This window comes from Rhinolophus sinicus, chromosome 4 (assembly GCF_057876585.1).
Source record: "Rhinolophus sinicus isolate RSI-liver-muscle chromosome 4, RSI-T2T, whole genome shotgun sequence".
In the NCBI taxonomy this organism is placed as follows: domain Eukaryota; kingdom Metazoa; phylum Chordata; class Mammalia; order Chiroptera; family Rhinolophidae; genus Rhinolophus; species Rhinolophus sinicus.
This window is the reverse complement of record NC_142504.1, coordinates 10,622,709-10,645,334: the sequence shown is the minus strand read 5'-3', so window position 1 is coordinate 10,645,334 and position 22,626 is coordinate 10,622,709. Positions and strand designations below refer to the sequence as shown.

At 38.9% G+C, this 22,626-nt stretch overlaps 2 protein-coding genes across 3 annotated transcripts in view; one reads left to right on the top strand and one right to left on the bottom strand.

Moving 5' to 3' along the window:
- Nucleotides 1-362: 362 nt before the first annotated feature.
- LSM5 (LSM5 homolog, U6 small nuclear RNA and mRNA degradation associated) lies at nucleotides 363-4,626 on the bottom strand. The gene is made up of 5 exons (XM_019757324.3): nucleotides 4,329-4,626; nucleotides 3,104-3,199; nucleotides 2,764-2,791; nucleotides 1,936-2,008; nucleotides 363-623 (listed from the first exon to the last, which is right to left on the bottom strand). Exons 1-5 carry the CDS (start codon nucleotides 4,561-4,563, stop codon nucleotides 591-593), a joined length of 465 nt encoding a protein of 154 aa, XP_019612883.3. The 5' UTR covers nucleotides 4,564-4,626; the 3' UTR covers nucleotides 363-590.
- Nucleotides 4,627-6,530: 1,904 nt separating this feature from the next.
- Nucleotides 6,531-22,626, top strand: part of AVL9 (AVL9 cell migration associated) — a 41,727-nt gene continuing 25,631 nt past the window's right edge. The window contains exons 1-6 of one of the 2 annotated variants that reach the window (XM_074340973.2): nucleotides 6,531-6,902; nucleotides 14,399-14,519; nucleotides 15,858-15,943; nucleotides 17,981-18,052; nucleotides 20,776-20,865; nucleotides 21,605-21,671. In XM_074340973.2, coding sequence (XP_074197074.2) covers nucleotides 6,810-6,902; nucleotides 14,399-14,519; nucleotides 15,858-15,943; nucleotides 17,981-18,052; nucleotides 20,776-20,865; nucleotides 21,605-21,671 — 529 coding nt within the window. In that variant the 5' untranslated portion in view covers nucleotides 6,531-6,809. The remainder of the gene's footprint in view (nucleotides 6,903-14,398; nucleotides 14,520-15,857; nucleotides 15,944-17,980; nucleotides 18,053-20,775; nucleotides 20,866-21,604; nucleotides 21,672-22,626) is intronic. The other variant, XM_088797662.1, reaches the window with a different exon arrangement.

Sequence of the window (22,626 nt, the reverse complement as noted above, 5' to 3'; positions counted from 1 at the left end):
ATATATAGCAACGTACATTTTTCTTTTTACTAATCTACACTTCCACAATGTGTATATACTTACTACCCATGTATTTTGCTTGTTTGTTTTTAATAGGAGTTAACAGCTTGAGTTCAGGAGAAAAATCCTCATTTCAAAGCATCACAGTTTGAATTGAACTGTGTAAGTAATCATTTCAGGTTTTTTAAATGTACCTGTCCAAATTCAAAGTCTGTCATTTTGTTTGGAACAATTTTTGTTTGAGAATCAAATGGTCATGCAAATGAGGAAGCAAACAGGCATAAAATGACAAGAAAGCAATTGACAAAACAAATGCAAGCTTTGTTCCACTGGCTATTGCAATATAATAAATAAAATGACAATTAACCAAAAACACCTTTATTTTAGTCTTCAAAGAACAAATTGTTCTTTTTTCCAAGATAATCATGATTAACTTACAAAAGAGGCATTTACAATGCCTCTTCAAAGCATCCCCTTTAACGGGAAACTTAGCTTCACAGAATCCAAACATTGAAAGGTTTAAAAAAAATTTGATATTTTGTTGTCATTATAAGACAAAACAGAATCTAGCATAAGTCAAGGGAATCCGTTCATACTTCAGGTCCTTCTCCTCCAGGAACCAGCTGCAAAGGAGGAAAACGTTTAATAACACCACCACTACATTATCTAAAAAGGCCTACCGAGTGTGCCTGGTTGACACTTTTGCTCTCTGTCCCTCCCTCACATTCCCATTTTCTCCACAGCACCTTTGTTTACAATTCCAACATCATTATTTAATACTTAGTGACTCAACAATAATTCTTAGTAAAAGATTTAAAAAGCACAGGCAAACTTATAAGGTGTGATCAAAAAATATAGTGAATGTTTAAATAAAAGAATTCATTACAGAAGACAACATTGCCATTAATCCCCCTTCAAAATACTCCCCCTTGCTTCAAACCCACTTATCCCACCATTCTTGCTATTTTCTGAATCAGTTCTGGAAATCCTCTTTCATGACTGTCTTTAGTTGTGCTGTCGTGGCTGCCTTAGTGTTTTGAATCAATTCAAAATGTTTACCTGTCATGGTCATTGACTTTGGGGGAAGAGCCAGAAGTCACAGGTGCCAAATCCGGTGAATAAGATCGAAGAGAACACACCGTAATGTTTTTATTTGACAGAAAATGCCATACCAGAAGTGATGTGTGACACAGAGCCTTTCTGCTGTGATCACAAAACACGGTAAATGCTGCTGCCGAGTGCCATCCAATGGAAAGGCAGGGATCTTCAATACGGGAAGTGGCATGTTGAACCTCAGTAACAGTGTATGACAAGTTTCAACTTGTTCGGCGTAGTGAGGTGTGAGCTACGGTTGAGAGAAGGTGTGTTTTAAAGTGTGCCATGAATCATCCTCCATCATGAAAACGCTCCATGTCACACATCACTTCTGGTACAGCAATTTCTGTCAAGTGAAAACATTACATTGTGCCCTTATTCACCGGATCTGGCACCATGAGACTTTTGGCTCTTCCCCAAAGTCAAAAGGACCATGAAAGGAAATCGATTCAGGACATCGAGGCAGCCACGACAGCGCAACTAAAGACACTCATGAAAGAGGACTTCCAGAACTGCTTCAGAAAGTGGCAAGAACAATGGGATGTGTTCAAAGCGAAGGGGAGTATTTTGAGGGGGATCAATGGCACTGTATCTTTTACTGTTATAAATTTATTTTTATTTAAACATTCACTGTATTGTGTGATCACACCTCGTATCTTTAGGCCTAATGTCATCTTCAACAGCTCAGCTTTACAGCCTTGACACTGGAGCATCCCTTTCCCATCTTAAGCACCATTGGGCTGTGAATATTTATTTATATAGTCAAGCAAGTTAGTTCTGTAATCCCTGCCCCACAAAAATGGTCTAACATCAAAATAAAACAGCTTTACTGTGTCTTACCATTGTTATATTATTTCCATTTAGCAAAATCTGGTCTAATTTAGTAATCCTTCTTCCTTCTGGTGTGATTTCACTAAATGAATAGATAAAATGAGTCAGGATAAACAGAGATAATCAAAGCCAACATTCTGATCCCTAAATAGGTTATTATTGTATATAAATAAACATGAGGTCACGCAATTATATCAACAGCTTTCAGAGACAAAGTTTATCCACTGGTGATATACATTCTTCCTCAAGGTGACAGAGCGGACTGGTTGGTCTAAGCTCCACATCCACTAGAGCTGACTTTCATAAAAGAAACTGAAACTTGCCAAGGAGATCAAATACGAAATAAAACGTTTACTCTCCTCACTCTTTTTACTATTACTTACCACTGATTCCTATCCATTAAACTAATCTGTAATCAATTCAATTCTGAAAGCAGAGATACTGATTGCGATTTTTATAATATAAATGAGCCATCATTTACATTTTATCTTATACATATTTTGCAGAGCAATTAATTTAATTAAGAGCACTAAATGCTTTTACTATCAGTTCCTTAATTTGACCTGAGCCCCAAGATTCCTAATGTCTTTTACCTCCAAGCTTTGTCTCTACTAATTGCCTAGCAACATAGTAACAATTACATTAAGATAATAACCTTTCAACCCAGTTTTAGTAGTTTAGCATCAGTAAATAAAATTTCTATCTTTAAGGTAATTCCAACAGGAAATGTTTTCTCATGCATCATTTTACTGACTCAATAGTACTAAAATTGCCTTAAATTAAAAAAGGGGAGACTCCCCCACAAAAAAAAATTCTTCAATTTTTAACAGTACTCACAATTCAGTGACATCTTCCAGTACCATATCTGAAATTTGGTGTTAAGAAATAAATACATCAGGTTACATTTATTGTGGCTTCTGCTTTTTTTCAGTTTTAATTGTAATGTTTAACACAATGGCTCAAATTCAAAATGTCTGTGACTGGCAGGAACTTCATCTTCTTTCAGTACACATACCACTGAAATAATAAGCTGAGAATAATAAAGTTCTCAGCTTCCCTGAAAACACATTGTTTTATTATAATGATCAGTAAGTGCTGATTGTCTGTAGTTCTTACTTCTGTTCTTAACTACTGAAGAAAAACCCATACCACCCACCACCATCTTTCAAAAGGATACTGACAAAGTCATCAAATCCTAGAAGCGTGCCAACAATTTCTTTATCACTCTTCATCACAATGTGAATTCTTGATCCTATACATTTGTCCACAAGCTCTATGGATATATATTTTTTTAAAGAAAAAAAAGGGGGAGAGGGAAAAGATTATTTTACCCATTCATTTCTTCAACAAATAGTTGTGTGCCTATTGGCACTTAATTACTTGCATATGGTGACAGATAAATTAAAAAAAGTATTCATTCAAAAACTTCAGATCTTATACGACGTATCTCTGTTCCATCATTACATTAAAAGAAAAATTGTCCCTGTTCTCCACTTATTGTTCCTTTGTAGCAATGTATCATGGCTGTGGTTTTATATTATTTTAGATTATCAGATTACATACTTCCCCTGGAGACTCTAAGCTCCATGAATGCAGGAACTGTGGTGGTTTTTCCCTTATCACTGTATCCCAATAGACAGTGCCTGTCATATGCTGAGCATTCAAAAAGACTTTGTCAAATGAAGGAAAAATGTTCAATCACAGCCACATCCACTAACTCAATCCCTCTTCAGTGACAACATATTAGGAAGAGAAAGGCATAAGTGTCTTTACCAGAGAGTCGTTCTTGTCACTACCTCCCTTACCCAAAGAAGTCTCTGCTCTGTACTCTGATAACGGCCTGAACATCTCTGTAGCCGACTTATTATTTGGTATGATGCTGATTTATCCAGTACCCTACATGCTGCACTGGTTTGTGTGCTATTTGAAGGCAATGGCCGTGATTTAAATTTGTTGAATAGTACCGCTGCTCAGTTTGTTGGATGAATGAATGATAAATAGGGCTAGTTTCCAGATTCCTCTTTTAAGGCTCATTCCAGACCGCGGTGCTTCTCTTAATGACCCGCCAGAAATGTGAGTCTAACCTGGGAAGCTTCAACGCCAGGTGAGTGGGGCTGCTTCCCACGACTGCAGAGGCGCGCTCACAGCAAAGGCTGGCGACGCAGTCACCAAGTGGGGACCTTTTCCGCTGACGGTCTGGTTTGGGGTCACAAGTCCCTGCCTAAAGGACCCCTACCACGCTGGAGACAGGGGCGGCCTAGGACCGCAGACTTGGAGCCTAGAGGCAAGTCGCGGAGAGGAGAGCAGCTAGTCCGATACGTTTTCCTAACCGTCGGCCGCAGACCCTCGGCCCCCAACACTACGCTTCAGCTCCCCGCCCCCGCTCCCCACTGGACAATTACCTAGAGGCAGCAGCTGCGACGGGTTAGTGGTAGCGTTAGCCGCCATAGCTACACCGGAAGTGGCCTGCGTCCATCGACGTTGAGACGGCGAATTTGAAAGAGCGCGGTTCCGCTTTCTCCCCTCAGCCTGGGCAGGCTCGACCAATCGGAGGCCGAGCAAGCGAACGAGCCAGTCCTCTAGGATCGTGCGGAGCGCCTTAATTCCAGGGCAGAAATATTTCTGTCCACTGAACATTCTGTGGTCTCGACAGGTACCCACGCTCCCCTCGAAGTTTCCGAAAGACGTTAAAGATATCCAGCCTTGTGAATAAATTCCTCCTGTAACCTGGAAGAGTTTGCAAAATAGGGGAAACTTTGAGTGGTCTTATTTTTTTTTCCCATATAAAGTTGCGTCTCATTTCAAGCCAGGATCTTTCTTCAAACGAGTATAAATCAATCTGTTTTTCCCACCACCAATTCATTGTGTTGCAATTTTCGTAAAAACTATTTACTGCCTTAAGGAATCTACCGCTTCTTTTAAAAGTCCAGTGGAGTGGAAACCTACAAACAGAATTTTTTGTAAACTTTTCTAGGATGTGGATTTAAATATGTTTTTAATTTTTATTTCTACTTATTTTCTACGATATTTAATTCATCTTTCTTAATCTTGTTATATCTACGAGTCTAATTTTTAGACTTTTTGTATTCACTATTAACATTGTCTAATGGGCAACCACCAGATGTCACTCTATGTTAATATCATTACACTTGAGAAACCTTAATGCTTTTGCGATTCTGTTATGAATACAAAGCAAAAAAATTCTCTGCTTTAATCTACTTTATATTTGTATCCTAGGAACTTAAAGCTAAAGAGTAAACAGGAGAACCCAAAAAGAACATCATTCATTCATTAAATAAACATGTCTTAGTTGCACACTATTTGTCTGGCATTTTGCTGGGTATAAAACTGTACAGAACAGAACTGTACAGAACTGTACAGAAGGTCTTCTGCCCTTGTAGGAGCTTAAGGATGAATGGGGGAGAAAGACAAATAACAAACATGTACAAGGCATGTGAAATTTAATATATAAAACAAAAAGATCTCTTAGCTTCAGGAATCCTAGAGAAGTAGGTATGATTTACCGCAAACATTAGTGAGGAGGTTCAGAAGCCCTTACAGTTGGTCCCTTGAGTTCAAAGCTCTAGGATTCAGCCTCCTAAATCCCAACCCAAGACTGGCTGTTTTGCATTTTTTAAATATTAAGCCCCTATTATGTGCCAGGAAATTTACAAATACACTTACTCCTATTCTTTACAACTAGCCTTTGAGAGGTTAAATAATTTGTCCACTGGCACATAGATAGCTTGGGAAGCTTCACAAAGAAATTGACAGGAGTCTAGTCTTGGAAGATGAATAAGAATTAGATAAGCTTAGAAAAGGGACAGGAGCAGCAATCCAAGTAGACTACTGTGTGCAATTGGCATGTGTTCATCTCCAAACATCTCTTGCTGCTTTAATTTAAATCTTACAAACTTCCTCCAAGTTTGGCATAAAACCCTTCCCTTCCTAAATGTTTTCCTTAGTGATTTTGTTTTATTACACTTAGGATACTCTGGTGACAATAGATCCCATATATTTTGTGCTGACCACAGTACTAAACCCAGAAAAAAACATAGAATGAAAAAGATGTTGTTTTTTAAATAGCAAGACTAGAATAATCATTTTACAGGTCTCCCTGTAAACTTCCTTTTTTGTCAAGGATATAGTGTTTCAGGCCTTAAGTTGCCTCCAAACTCCTATAGATAATATTTAACTAGGAAGAAAAGTAAAAACGTAGAACGAAGCAAAAGAGAAACCCTGGGTAAGCAAGTTATTTAAAGCTGAATTCACAGCTACAGAGCCGCATCGATATGTTTCCTATTATCAAAATCAAATTGAAGAGTAAAGGGCAGAGAGACCCTAGGCCAGAAAGTTCAAGGAAAGGAAGTGAAGGAATTGGATACTAAAAGAATGAACAGAAAACACGTTAAAAAAAAGAAGAGGAGGAAGGAGCGGAGGAAAGGAAGTGGAAAAAGGTTGAGGCCACGAGGGAGCAGGAAACAGGTGTGCCGAGGTCCCCGTCAGGCCCTGTCCGGGTTTTAGCGCCCCTCCCCTCAGGCCCCGCCCCACTCCTTAGCCCCGCCCCGGACACTCAGGCCCGTCCCATCGGTTCCCTCCAGGTCTTACACCGCCGGGCTTCGCCGGCGGCTACCGCCGCATCAGGTGACAGCCCGGAAGCAGCCGAAGCGGATGAGGGAAGCGCGACGGCGGCCCCGGGGGGCGGGGCGGGGCGGAGCCGCAGGAGCCTCGGCCTTTACCAGGTCCTCTGCGCGGCCCTCATGCGGCGCCCTGGTTGACACCTGAAATCCGCCGATCGCCGTCCTCCTGGGGACCGTGGGGTCGCCCGGCCCGCCGCCCTCGGCGGTTGAAGTCGTCGTGGTGCGGACCCACGGCGGCTGCCCATGGAGAAGGCCGGGCGGGGCGGCGACGGCGCCCCCCGGGGGCCGGTACTGCACATCGTCGTGGTCGGCTTTCATCACAAGAAGGGCTGCCAGGTGAGGAAGGGGCCAGATCCTGCTCCCCGCCTTTCGGCTGCGTCCCCGCCGCTCCGCTCTTCTCGGCGCGGTCCCCCCTGCAGCGCTCTGGGCCCTTCGCGTCTGAACTCGCCTGCTCTGTCCAGCTGCTCACACTCTCCCCACCTGCAGCCCATCCCCACACTCGCGTCCTTCTCCCGCCCCTGCAAATTGTCTTTCGAGCAGCGGAGGAGCTGTGTGGGTGTGTTAGGGTTGGTAGGGATTTAGGTTATTTGGCGGAGTGGGAGGAAGGAATCGAAGGTCGGCCCCACTCTCTTCCCGGTCCATTGCTGTCTCTATTGACTTTCTGGGTGTTCACCTATAGAACCCGAGCCTTTAGAAAAATTCAGCACTTGCACTGCGTTTTCAAGGTAATGAGCTCGGTGGGCTTCCACACCAACGCCTCGGGTTGGTTGAAGCACTTGCGGTGCGGTGGGAAAATCAACTTCCTTTGTTTATCTTTGGAAGCCCTAGAATCGGTCGCGTTAGGCTGGTGTGCTGACTCCGCCCCCCCTGCCCATTGGGCCTTGGTTTGGCTATTTGATCTCGTCCAGATCGTGTTTTTTGGTGAGACATTTATCTCCAGCTCTATTACAGTAAGAGCAAGTGTATTTACGGAGCAAAGAAATGTGCAAATACAACGTCATTTTTAAGCTTTTTCACTGAAATGGTAAAGGGAAGAATGGCACATTTGCAGTCTATGTATTGAAGGCAGGGGAACAAAATAGGAACAGGATTACTTAAATACTGGAAGGCAATGATGTCATAATGTGCTAGTGAAGAGGAAATTGAAATGCTTAAAATATTAAAAACACCCCTTGCTACCACTAAGTAATGTAGCATTTCGCTTCTTGCATTTCACAGGAAATGTAACATTTTGGGAGACTTTAATTGGCAAAATTTAAGTTCTTTAGAGGATAACAGAAAAGTGATGAAGGACGGGTTGGTGTGTGTTTTTAAAGACTGCTTAACTTTAAAATGTCATATCAAAATCCTTGTCGTTCAGGTAAAAATGACATAGAAAGATATCGAGGAGGAAGTGGCATTGTTCAGTATGGCATTAAAAATTCCAAGCAGCCATAGAATATGTTTTTAAATGTGGCCCTGTATTTAGAGGTAAGAGAATAGATACTTGAGTTTGTATCGTGGCATGCAATGTTTGTCATCATTAGATTTTTAATACTTTAAAACTTCACTTCTTTGATCTTAATTGTTGCTTTATAACTAACTTTGGATGTGGGTGAAGTGATTGAAGCTTGGAGGAAGTAAAAAGTTCTTGCTGAGGTCGCACTGCAAAACAGCCCTGGACTCAGACAGAATTGCTCTGGCACCATATGTGTGCATTCAAGCTGAGCGTTTAGGAGTCTTGTGGGGTAAATTAAAAAGTGGGGGCCTCTTCCCAACCAAACTGAATGGAACTTTAAAGACCAAAACGAAGGAAATATCAGTAGGCGATAGAATAAAATCTTTTAAATTTTGCTGTCATATAAAGTCAAGATTAATCTGTTTTATGCCTGTTTTATTAGCACAAGTAATATAATTTATATTTCCAGAAAGGAAAATGTAATGCTGCTTAGACATTTAAAGAAAACTGAACAACAGATTGTAAGATGAAAGAGGCATTTTGGGCTGTAGCACCAACCACCCTGGCATTTCTCCGGATTTGTCTGGTTTTGGGTTTCAGCACTGAGGTAAAGGTGATGACAGGTTTTGTAAAGTGAACACCATGCTGAGAGTCAGACCTGGATAGCAACCAGCGAGTCCAAATTGCTTAATTTTTCTGTACCTCATTTTCCTCTACCAGAATTCTTCTTGAGAATTTTAGACCTGGCAGGAATTTGCAGGTGAGTAAACTGAAACCCAGAAAGATTAAGTGACTTAAGCATACTTACACAGCTAATTTGGCCCTGTCTGAAAAACCAGAGCTGGACAATAGTTAAAGCGGTAAAAACTGGTTTCATTCAGGAAAGCTATTGCGATAGGAGAGAAGAGACCTCAGTGTAGAACTGAGCTCAATCATGAATACAGTAAGGAAAAGAGAGAATTTATAGCCAAGTTGCAGAGTGGGGGGTCAGTGAATGGAAAATTGCTGCATGGGGGAAAAAAGGGGTTTCTGGCTAAACCTAACAGGATTCTTGCTAAAATTAGATAATACAGAGACAAAATTAGTCTATCAGGTATTTCAGAGGCTCTAATTATTAAAGATTTTCCACAGGATGTGTTAATCAGCCGCCTTAGTCTCCATTTTAAGATCTTCCTTCCAGGTGTAAAAGACTAAAATGCATGGCTCATTGAATTGTGACTGCCTTCAGATTGGTTTGGACTGTGTGAGGGTGCTTTGTGAGACTGGTTCTTCCAAGTATTCCAAATGCTGCGGGTCATGTTCATCACTTCTTCTTTCCATGCACTGAGATTATTCATAGCGAAAATTCCCATACTTGGTTGTGATTTGTAATTTTTAGATTCGAGGGACTGAAGTGAAACCTTTGTTTGAAAATAATGCCTTTCAGCCATCTGCTGAGTTAAACATGCTAAGTTTGCGTAAGGGAATGGACTCAGTCTTTGTAGACTCGGGTTATAAAGCTGCTGTCTAGTGCTGTGATAAAGGAGCCGGGTTGATTCCCGTGGACCACCAGGTTAAAGGCAGCTTCTAATGTGGCTGTGTGCAAGATCCCAAACGATGCAAGTTCGTTCATTTTGTTTCTTACGTTTTTTTTCCACCTTTGAAGCCTTCACGTCATGTATTTTAATGAAACATTTCTTCATTTAAATTTAAGTGAACATCTAATAGCTTTATCACTTGCTCATTTTTTCTCTTTTATTTGGGGTAATCTGTGGGAATGAATTCTTCTGTATATAACATGTTAGTTTTTAGTGGTGATTCTTCTAGTTGACTGATGTACTTAACACTTAGAACATGTTAAGTGAATTAAAGTGCTCCCTTGACATTTAAAATGGTTTTGAGATATTCCAACTCTTTTCCTAAAATTTTGTTTTTAAGTTAGTATTTGGCAAAGGACCTTTCTTCTTTAAAAACTCACCTGCAATTAGACTCTTTGACATGAGATAATTTATGGGCATCTTCTCTCGACTAGTTTGTTTGTTATAGATTGTGTTCAGGAGTTTTGTTTGTCCTTTATTTGCTTTGTGGCAGTAAATATATAAACTATATTTGTCAGATTAGTGTAACTTTTGGGAACATAATATAATCAAAAGCATATAAATTACACTTTGGTTCTTTTGTAGATGGAAATTTTTTTTTTTTTTTTTTAAGATTTTATTGGGGAAGGAAAACAGGATTTTATTGGGGAACAGTGTGTACTTCCAGGCCTTTTTTCCAAGTCAAGTTGTTGTCCTTTCAGTCTTAGTTGTGGAGGGCGCAGCTCAGCTCCAGGTCCAGTTGCCGTTTTCTAGTTGTGGGGGGGGGCATAGCCCACCGTCCCTTGCGGGAGTCGAACCAGCAACCTTGTGGTTGAGAGGTTGAGAGGACACGCTCCAACCAACTGAGCCTTCCGGGAGCTCAGCGACAGCTCAGCTCAAGGTGCCGTGTTCAATGTTAGTTGCAGGGGGCGCTGCCCACCATCCCTTGCAGGACTCGAGGAATTGAACCGGCAACCTTGTGGTTGAGAGCCCACTGGCCCATGTGGGAATGGAACTGGCAGCCTTCGGAGTTAGGAGCACGGAGCTCCAACTGCCTGAGCCACCAAGCCGACCCTGGAAATTTTTTTAACACTCCAATTAATAGGGATTAGTTATTTTCCAAAGTGATGTCATAAAAAGTTGGAATTATTACTTGATTTTGACCACTGTTCTGATTTTTTTCTGTTCATGGTTTTATATACATAGCTAGCAATTTTATTAATTCTTGAATAAACTGATTTTACCAGACTGAACTTCTTAGAAAACTAGAATTATAAAAGAACTAGAACTCAGGTTTACACTAGTTCCAACAGTAAATAAAGCCACTAGAAGCAGTGAAGAGAACAGTATATTTTCCTGTTGGTCTGCGTGGGCCAATCACGGGAACATCTCCACGAGTAGCAGGATGTTGCTTTGCAGATTCAGGGATGGGTTGAGGAGATTGGTGGTGGGAGGATTGGTTTATTTTGGATGATAGTGTCAAGCCCTGAGCCATTCAGGTTTTGGTGACAGATGGCTGGTGACAAGCATGTAGTTTTGGCACCTGCTATTGATGGAATCCTGTGGTGACAATGATAAAACATTGAGGAGGTACCGTTTGTGATTCTTGGAACAGAAAGAACAAACTTTGGAGAGTTAGAGCTTAGGGAAGAATGATACCTAGAGATTCTTTTTAGCTACTCAAAGAAACTCCTGAAACAAGATTGCATTTTTCTGGCCTTCCTCAGCACTTTTATCTTGAATTTTAATATTTTGGTGGGGTTTTTTTCCTGGTATTAGCCATGCTTTTCAAATGCTGAAATGATAAAAAAATCTCTGACTTTGAAGGGCTTAGAGCAACAGAATAGTTTTCATTTAGGCCTTGGCATCCCGTCTAAGCAGGGGGCGTGTCAACTTGTAAAACGGAAATTTATAAGTATCAGGAAGGTTCCTTTGTCCTCTTATAATTCCCTCCAGGAAGCTAGAGTGCCTAAATTTCTTTCTCTGGCTTAAGTCTTCATCCCTAATAAAGTGCTTATGCATCATGGGTAAGGAACCCTTTCCATGTTATCAATGTGGTTCAGATCCTTTGTTGAGCACAGATTTTGCTAGAAGAGGGAAGGCTGCGGAAGGACCCTGGTCTACTAGGGAAGAGCACTCACTACAAGAGGAAGATGAAGACATAGAAGGAGAGGAGTCATCACCTACTTAATAACTTTGAGACAGATTGGTCCTGTTATACTCCTTGGTTAAGATGACATCAAATTACAAACTCACTTTCTCCCTAGGAGGTTTTTAGAGAATATCATTTAAATTGATGTTTTTGATCATTTTTAGTCATGTTCCAGCTGTTTTAAAAAATAACATTTCTTATGATCAGATGTAGTATGTACTCACTGTAGTAGAAAAGTGAGAAAAAAAGAAGAAAACTAGCACTTAAAACCTTGTTATCCCAGAGAAATCTATTCTTAACACCTTGATGAATATCCTTCCAGTTTTCTAGTTATTTTTTTATGAATATACATAACTTTTTCCAAAAATGTATATACTGTAATCAAGTTTTATGACTTGCCTTTTTATGTAACAATATACCATTAATATCTTTCCATATCAATAAAGGTTGAATTATAATGTTTAAAGTAGCTAAATAGTATTTTGTAGAAATATTTATTTGACTGGTCTCCTTTTCAGACACTTAGTCAGCTTTCCAATTTTTGCTATTTTGAGTAATGCAATGAGTAACTTTGAGGCTAAATTTTTACACCATTTTTCTTAAGTGTGGAGACTTCAGTTTGAGCCATCTTTTTCTTCATGGAGAGCTTGTTGAAATGATTTTGAAAAAGAATATACTGAACACAATTTAGGTTAGTCTGGATGAGTCTGGCTTCAGAACAGATGTCACTCATACTGTAGCCTTCTCCATTTGTTTTAACATAGAGTGTTTCACATACGCCTCTGATTCAGCTGGGCTTTTGATAGTCAGAGGATGATGACAAAGCAAGTTAGCAGTTATTTCTTAGTGTTGACCCAAAGCATAGCATTGTAGCTTTTAGCTTCCCCTCTCTGCTTTCTCATTTGTTGCTGTTTTTTCTCTGCACTGGGAGACCACATCTACTAAATGTATTAGAGCAGTGTATGAAATAAAATGACTTAGTCCTAAGGCCTTGAAATGTAGGAAAATGCTGCTTACATTTACTAGTTAATTATAAAGGATTCAACTCTGCAACAGCCAAATGGGAGAAACGCATAGGACAAGGTATTGGGGGAAGGGGCATGGAGCTTCCATGCCCTCCCAGCACCTCAGTGCTTTGCCAAACTCGAAGCTCCCTGAACCCCATCGCTTAGGGGTTTTTATGGAGGTTTCATTACATGGGCACAATTGATTAAATCATTAGCCACTAGTGATTGAACTCAGTGGACTTCCGGGGAGGTCAAAGCTTGGCCTTCCTGGTGACCAGGCCCCATCCTGAAGCTATTTAGCACCCCCCACCACCAAGAATCACCTCATTAACATAAACCCAGATAGGACTAAAAGGATTTTGTTATGAATAATAAAAGTGCTCCCATTTCTGGGAAATTCCAAGAGTTTTAGGAACTGGACCAGGGACAAAGCTCAAATATACCATTCACAGAGGATGCCAAAAAAAGGTGTACGCATTTTAAGAAAGGAAAACTGTATTAAAATTGTAATGCTCAATATATACCGGTAACAAAAGATGAATACAAGTCACATTTGAATTCTGCAATTACAAGAGGTTCTCAAAGTGGCTACCATCTCCAGACACTTCTAATTACGGCAAACTACTGCTTGAGCAACGTTGACCAAAGTGTCCACTTGTATACATTTTTTTGGCACCACCAGTATATTGCTAATGCAGTACAAAATCCTGCTTAAATATATTTTGAGATCAAATATATGGTGATGGAAGGAGAACTGACTCTAGGTGGTGAACACACAATGGGATTTACAGATGATGTAATACAGAATTGTACATCTGAAATCTATTTAATTTTACTAACAATTGTCACCCCAATAAATTTAAAAAATAAATTTAGAAATATATATATATATTTTGAAAGGAAATTAAACATAGGTCACCTAGAACTTCGAAGTCATGTGATAATCCAAGTCCCATGTATTTAATTGTGCCTTCTTCACCAAGTCTTATTGGAATAACAAAGAATGTTAGAAGCACAGAGAACATACTATAAACCTGGGGAATGCCAGAAACTGGGGGCACATACTAAGAACTTTGTTCTTTCTACAAGATACAGTGTTAGAGAGACTTCATTGGACGTCCATTTATCAATTCTCAATCTTAAAAAAAAGATAACCCGAAATGTTGGTTAATGCCCCCTCACCCCTCTACCAACCTCCCATCAAAACCATAAACTAAAAGCTACAAGTATTGGGAGCAAAGGAGCCAAACATAAGAAGCAAACGTAGATCTTGGCTCAACTTCTCAGCCTCCTTTGTGGGATCTCTTCTACTCAGTTCAGTGGGATGTTGGTTTTCCTCAGGAATCCATGGCTTCAGGTACTATTTGGTGACAACAACCAAATGTAAATTTCCAATCCAGTCACCTCTGCCACTACCCCCCACCCTCTTATGCACATTAAAATGTAACAACCTTTATATCAGAAAGGGGCAAAGATTTACAAATCTTTCTTCCTTTTATTCCTTTTTTTCCTTTTCTCTTTTCCCCCTTATATAGTATAGATTTGCTGATGAGTCAAATGGCATTAAGTGTGGTTTATCCTTCTGTCCTTCAGCGTTTCAAAGCATTTTTGCCTTTCATGACAAAATAAATGCTCCCTTTGATCAACAACCGTTTGGCTAACATTCCTTACCATTTTAGGTTGAATTCTCTTACCCGCCCCTGATTCCAGGCGATGGACACGACAGTCACACTTTACCTGAAGAATGGAAGTATTTGCCCTTCCTTGCCTTACCAGATGGAGCACACAACTACCAGGAAGGTATGTCAACAGACAGTGGAGCAATTAGTGTCATTTTTTTTTAATTTTCCCAGACATCTCCAATTCTAAGTACTTTGATCAATGAAAAGCCTCTGGCCTATTGTGACTATTTGTGAAATATCTAAGTGCTTGTTTGGAGATGACCATTCATGCGTTAGAGGATCTCCAGCAGCGTGCCAGGCTTATCTTGGTAATGGTTGGTGAACCTTCGCCAGTCTTGCCAGGACGCCGACCAAAGTAAGTGATTATTAGGCAGAGATTAGGATGTTTGCTTCTGGTAGCACCTCCTGCATTTCTGTAATACTTCAGACTCCTGTCAGGCAAACTACGTAAAGGGCTTACCTGCACCAGCCACAGATTGATTGAGGCTCTACCTGTAAACTCCAGTGCCCACCTGGAAGCTGCTGGTGTTGCTTCCCCTCCCCTGGAGCCATTGTCATCACAGCGCTCTAGGGGCCTGCTTGTCGCCTGTAGAGCATGTGAGCGCACGCTGTGGAGTCACTATAGAATCTCCTGCCGATTGTACAAGGGCTTGGACTGGCTTGATGCAGGATTTCATTCTATCATGTGGTAGAGCTCTACCAAAACACCAGGTTGAACTTGGTTTGATCACTTGTGTTACTAATATTTACTAATTTTTGATGACATGAAGCAAACATTACTATGCAGGCTAACAGTATTTAAATACACTGTTTTAACCCAGCAAATGTTTTTATCCTAACTTATTTATTATGAAAGCTTTTAAACATACAAAAAAGTTGAAAGAATGGGGTTGTGAATATTCTACAAATGTTCTTTATATTTGTGTATGTGTAGTTTTGCCTGGACTATTTGAAAGTCAGTTGTAAACATCATGACACTTTACTTCTTATTACTTCAGCATAAGTCCCCTAAGAAGGTTATTCTCGGGGTCATTTACAATATCATTATCACAGCTAAGGGATTGATCAGTAATTCCCTAATACCGTCTAATATCCAGTCTGTGTTCACATTTCCCCATGTTCCCAGGAATTTCTGGGATCTATTCAAGATTCATGTATTTATTGCCTTTGGTTTTTATGATTCTCTACTTTCGTTTAATTTGGTATAATCCTATATAGACGAAGTATTTTCTGAGATAAGTGATCATAGTCTGAATTTGACTTGTTATAATTCAGCCTTTTGTGTTCAGTGTACACTGTTAGTCCGTGAGAGGCATTGTAACAAACCAGTGTTGGTGATGTGTTCCCTGTTACATTATCGTTTTTGTTTTAATGACTGCATTATAATAACTTCAAATGTCATTTATTAATAAGAGTAACTCATTCTGGTATTTACATTTTTCTGTGTATCTCTTAGATACTGTGTTTTTTCACTTGCCACCCAGAAATGGAAATGGAGCCACAGTATATGGTATCTCTTGCTATCGACAAATTGAAGCTAAGGTACGATAGTTACAATGAACAACAAAAAACACTCAAAAATTCTTTCTGATGTGTTGACCAGTTAAAATGTAAAATATGAGGAAATACATAGTCTTTTGTGTGTATGTGGTACCTGTGATATTATTTTAAATTTTTATAAACAGTTAAGCTGTTTGCCCAATAGAACCAATTTATTCAAATGAATTTTTGTAAGTTGATATTGGTGATTATAATTATATCTGTATCGTAATATTTTGTACATTGTTTTTAAATAGTGGTACCTAGATTATCCATTTGTCTTCAAAATACTGTATTTAAATTTTATGGTGTCCTTGAATTTTCTATTTCTAGTGTTTGGTATATAACTTAGAAAAATAGAGTGGTAACAGGTGCTTTTTGTTTTTTGGTATTTTTTTTAAGCAGCATTTTAGAAGTAGTGCATAGTACCCCTGAAAAGACCCGATATTATATCATATTATAAAAGACTGGGTCTTATATTATAGTAAAATAAGACTGGGTGTTATATTAATTTTTGCTCCAAAAGACGCATTAGAGCTGATGGTCCGTCTAGGTCGTATTTTCGGGGGAATATGGTACTTGCAGTAGCTTCAAACTACTCACAAGTTATCTTAATTATAACTAAGATTTTGACCATTCTTGAACTACCTGCCAGCTTAACACCTGTAATATAATAGCTCTAATTAATAAATTCAAATAAATAAAATGAGTAGCTCCCCTTTCATGATTTGGTTCTGAGCAGCACTGTTTTGTTTTAGTTTGTTTGTGGTGGAGATACTCTGTGTGGTTGCTTTCTGCATTTGTTTTCTTCATCCACTGTTACCCTTACATGGTTTTATATGAGATTAATTGAGCTGCTGCCCTTCTTGGAAATCCATTCCTTTTACTACCTCTTATTCCCTACAGGTTATGTGAGCACTGATAAAATGAGTCCTCGAAAGCTGTTGTTAACAGCGGTTCTCATGCCCAGCATAGGCTTTAAATGGCATTTCGTACTGCCTATCTCCCTCACCGCCGGGTCTGACCCACACCTGAGTATATTGGGATTGCCCATTTCTCCCAAGTTTTTCTAGCCTCCTCTGATAACCAGACAGACAAGCCAGATATCAGAGGGACCTAGAGCCTACCATGTTTCTTCAAAAATAAGTCCGGGTCTTATATTAAGGTTTGCTCCAAAAGACGCATTAGGCCTTATGTCATCCTGAAAAATCGTGCTGGGGCTTATTTACCGGGGAAACACGGTAGGAGAAAGACTTTAATTCCTTTTGAACAAGGTGAGATCTGATGAATGAATCCAGTGAAGGCAAAGAGGTAGAAAACAGATGGAGGAAAGGCTCTGCTCTTGACTTAATTTAATGACTGGTAGTCATCAGTCATCAGTCAGTTGAAGACACTGAGGCCCCTTGGTCCTAAAGACAGATCGAAGGAGATTTCAGGTAGTACACTGGAAGGGGAGCAGTCATACTTCCTTAACTGAAGCTGGTCAAATCAAGACTTGTTTCTATTAAAAGAGAGCTGTAGAAATCTCACCTGGTCATCTACAGAATCACGGAGGCATGAGTTACGGCTCAGGGTTGGGCTACAATACAGATCTGCCAGGATAGACTCCAGGTAGCATAGAACAACCACCTTAATTTAACAATTGCTGACAGTTCTTCATCTCTGGAGAAACAAGCCGTTTTTGTCATCTCTTACTTACACTATCTCCTCACCACAAGCAATGGTCTCTGAAAGCAGAGCCAAGGGTGTTTGCTTTATGTTATGAGTGTGACAACTTACACATAAACTATTCTCCATCAGACTGTCAATTCCTCCATAGTAGAGATTGTCTCTGGCTGTTCTATTTCCACTGCCTCCCAGATCCCAGCACACAGTGCCCTTGGCCGACTGACACTTATTCATTCAATAAATATTTTCTGAGCTTGTCAATAAATACTTTTTGAATTTAATTAACTAAACACAAGAAATATTTTCTAAGTGCTATTTTTATGTTGAAAAAGAATGATTTGCAAATATTTCAATACTGGCTATTTGTAATAGGCATTGAAAGTACGGCAAGCAGACGTCACCAGAGAGACCGTTCAGAAAAGTGTCTGTGTTCTAAGCAAGCTGGTAAGAGACCACATAACACATTCGTGCATTTGTTAAACATTCATGGCAGAATTATTTGAGGGTAAGGCATTATCAGAATAAGGAGAGATTTATGAAAACAATGTATTAAAATTCACTGATGGCTCATTATTTATGCTTTCGCAGCTCCTTTTTCTCTTTGCCTTCCAGCAGTTTTACTCTCATTTGCTCCTCTACCCAAAACTAGGTAAGAGGAAGGACATGTAATAGGTTTTGAGGAAGGAGGTTGACACTTAACCAAAATGAGGTAGTTCATATATTTCATTTACCCATTTTTGGGTTTGTTTTCAAGACTTCGAATAAATAATATTTTACTGAAATTCAAAATATTGTGATTATGTTCACATTTTATTGATGATAATAGAAGAAGTGCATGACTTGACTCTTTTACATTGAAAAAATTATAAAAGCCTTAACTTGATCTTTAGAAACTTAAAATGTCCTAAGGAAGGAAGTGACATAATCAAGTGTTAACTATCATAATACTTTAAAGTTGTTTTTTCTACACATAAGTAGATCAGATGCAAGCATATAGTCATTTTAACTTTATTTAAAAAAAGAAATATATAACGTTTCTTATTTTTCATAGTTCTCTTCATTAAATCATTTGTGACATTCCATTTTTATTTCTAATAAGATAATGACACCTTTACCAGTAATACCAAATGCCTAATTCTACATGTGGTGTATAGTACCCTAAATCCCTTTGTGGGCAAAAATCCAGATCTCTAGCATATTAAGTACCATAGATCTATATGATTAGTGAATACAAATGTTTTTGCAGTTAACCTAAACCAAAATTCGGACTATTTCATTAGCCTAGTCACCAAATATATGTAGGTTTTAATGATTTCTTTTGCAAGTGTCAAATTTCTTATAGCCAGAGACAATTTAAACATAGTTTGCTTAACATAAATAGAGTTTTGCAAAATAGGATATATCTGGCTTTTATTACAAAGCTTAAATACAAAATCCTAAATAATAATAATTTAATACTGCAGGCCTTAATAATAAGATTTTGAGGATCAGGATATTTCTTCCAAGATAGTAATTTTAAACATAGGGCAAGAATAATCTTTTAGAAAAGGCAGGGTTATAAAGGACCCCACTATTAGAAAATTAGTAGATTGCTAATCTGATCCCTGTTCGGTTTCTAGAAGGGTAACCTGAAAAATATACATCAGTGAATTACTTTTTTTATACTGGGCCAGATGACCAAAGAAAAGAAAGCATAGGAGTCCTAGATATTAAAGCCAATACAACATGTTGGAAGGTTTACTGATTCTGGAAGCATTCTTGAAAGAACCGTTAAAACAATAATAAATGCTGTATATCGAGTGCCTGTATGTCAGGTATGAATTCTGTACCAGACACTTTTTAGATATAATTGTCATTGTAATCCTCATAACAGCAGTGAGATAGAAGTATTTACTGTTCTCATTTGACAAACACATTTCAGAGAAAAACTGTCTGAACTTTCATAGACTTGTAACTACTAAGTGATAAAATTAGGGTGAACATCCAGTTTTACCTGGGTTTATCATAGGGAATGGGGAAAGCTAGCTCACACAAAAAGGTTTGGTGGTTCATAGTGCATTGTACTCTATTGAAATATACTGATTTTGTACATAGATGGTAATAATGATATATGAACAGGAATATTGGGGGAAAAATAATCCCAGTATTGCTTGCTTTAACTCATTAGAATATACTGGGGGTGCCAAGAAAATGTATATACATTTTAAGAGATGTTATCTATGCTTAAGCAATAGTTTGCCATAATCAGAAGTATCTGGACACTGATGGTAACCACTTTGAGCACCTCTTGTAATTGCAGAAGTCACACGTCACTTGTATTCATCTTTTGTTATCGGTATATATTGAGTATTACAATTTTAATAGTTTTGTTCCTTTCTTAAAATGTGTATACCCTCTTCAAATGTGGCACCCTCTGTATATACGGCGTTGGTCTCTGCATATTAAAAAGAACATAGATATCAGAAAACATCTAGAAAAGAAGACTAAGAATAAAAGGATGGAAATGGTAGAAGAGGGTCTTAAAAAGGAAAAATAAGAACTAAGCAATAACTTTGTTCAAGTATACAAAAGAATATTATGATAGAGGGCACAGAATGGTGGTTCAAAGCCTCCATGGAGGACAAAAAAGGGAAATGAACTTAAGTTTGATTATGAATGTTGAACTAGATCTAAGAACCAGCTGCTATAAGGATTAAATGGCTCCACAAGCCAGTGGGACAATGTGCAGAATTAGAATGGGTTTTCAATTGTGATAATCACAGCTAATGTTTAGGTGTTTTCTGTGTGCGGGATACTCCCAGTGCTTTTCTCTGTGCCATTTCATTCTGAAAACAACTCTGCAAGACGTCCTTTCTTTTCATACACCCGTGCTCACATCAGCAAGTAGGTGTGTATGAAAGGAGAGGTAAAGTGCCCAGAGTCATGCAGCTGAGTGGTGGAACAGACCCAGGTCTGTGCCCGCCTCTCAGCCACTTACTCTGTGTGTGCCAGGCACTTTTCAGCTGCAGCCAGAGAGCTAGAACAAGTGACTTAATGGCTTTCAGCCGTGAATAATAAGATACTAAAGTTGAGTTACTTTTTTCTTCCTGTTCTCTTCCATTTAAAAGAGGTTGTGAGGTATTTGTTACTATTATCAAACTAATGGTAATTTCTCTTTTTTCTTTAAGCCTCTCTATGGCTTACTTCAAGCAAAACTTCAACTCATTACACATGCTTATTTTGAAGAGAAGGATTTTTCCCAAATTTCCATTCTAAAGGTAATTTTATACCCCTCTATAGATGTGTTTGGCTGAAGACAGATTCATGAAACAAGTAAATCTCATCAGTAATGCAGTGAAAGATAGTCATTTATGAGCTTAAGAAAGACATTCTTTGAAAATAACATCAAAGGGCCAGGGATCTGCCCAAAATGTACAGTTTGTACTTTATTACATTTAACCAAACTGTCTTTTATTAGGAAATAATGACTGCAAATGACTATAACTAACATAAACGTTTCTAATAATAGATGAGAGCCTTTTTGCTATGGCACGGCTTGTCTAAATTTGCTTATCTTCTTAATACACTGCACAGTATGTTGATGTATCAGGCTTCTGGTTCCTAACACTCATAGTAAAAAAAAAAAAAGAACAGAAAAACTGCATGGCTGTTTTATTGCAGATCGGTAACATGTTTTTCTCAAGGCTGCCATGAATGTATAAAACAGGAATCTCCTGGACTCTAGTGAGAGTAGGACAGTTAGATATTTAGCAAGAAGTAGAGGGAATTTATCCCAGGAATCCATACCACCACCATGTGAGTGCATCGAGGACCAAAATGTAGAAGAGACGGATGGAGTGCTGACAACTGTCAAGGTTTCAGAGAGATCTGGATTGTTTCTAAATTTAGGGCCTGGCAAGACAAACTGCCTCAATTAAAGAACCATTTGTTTCCTGATCATCATATTCAGTGTCTACAATGATAGTAAAATATCTAAACTGAATCTATATTTTATAGGAGCTTTATGAACATATGAATAGTTCCCTGGGAGGAACTTCATTAGAAGGATCCCAAGTATACCTTGGTAAGTAGCTTTTTCACAACTCCAAAGAAATGCCCTCGTTTCTTTTTGTTTGGCACACAGAATTGCATGGAACACTTCATGAGCAGAATTACATTTCTACATGGGATCAAATGTTTCATCATTTGATGCTGCTGCTTCCTTAAATATCCTATTAGCCAGTATTTATGTTGACAAAGGTTATGACATACTTGTGCCAGTAGTACTCACAGTTATTACGGTATAAGGCAATTCTGCTTTTCAGAGTGGTAACGGAAGTTTTTTCTTTTCCTTACGCTAATGCTGACCAGGTCAGTTCCCTCCTAACAGAGAGGGAGAGCAAGAGAGATCTGCTTAGCTCTTTTAGTCTAAGATTTTTCAAGTTTAGGGTTCTGTTGAATTTATATTATTTTGACAACCCAGAATACTCATTGGTGTCCAGGTACACAATAAATATCCTTTTCATGATTAAAAAAAAGTTTTAATCCCATGGTGGTTTATGCTCACTCAGTTCCGATTTTAGCATGAATTTGGCAAGCTGGTAGCCCGCTTTTGCAATCCTGTGTGCGACCTAAACTGGTTACGGCCTCCTACACTGAGAACATATGTTTCTCTAAATTATTTTCTCTTGTTCTGTGGCTAATGATCAGAGAAGACTGTGATTCAGAAATAATAGCCTATGGAGTGCAGTCACCAAAAACCACGTTTAAATGATTGACTGCCACTCCAGTATAAGCTTCGTAATTTCTAAGTTTATAATTTGTAAGATGTTTGTAGAATTAGGGAGAAGGTATCAGAGCTTCATTGTCCAAAGCAGTAGCCACTAGTCACATGTGATCACTTACATTTAGATTTGAATTAATAAAAATTAAACAAAATTTAAAAGTCAGTTTGTCAGTCACACTTGCCACATTTCGAGTGTTCAGTGGTCACGTGGCTACTGTATTGGACAGCACAGATTTAGGACGTTTCCGTCACA

Coding starts and splice junctions, on each gene's coding strand:
- LSM5 (XM_019757324.3), bottom strand. CDS start 4,563: ATGTTCAGTGGACAGAAATATTTCTGCCCTGGAATTAAGGCGCTCCGC. Junction 3,200..4,328: donor GTCGCAGCTGCTGCCTCTAG/GTAATTGTCCAG, acceptor ATATATCCATAG/AGCTTGTGGACAAATGTATA. Junction 624..1,935: donor ATGGAAATAATATAACAATG/GTAAGACACAGT, acceptor CCTCCTTTGCAG/CTGGTTCCTGGAGGAGAAGG.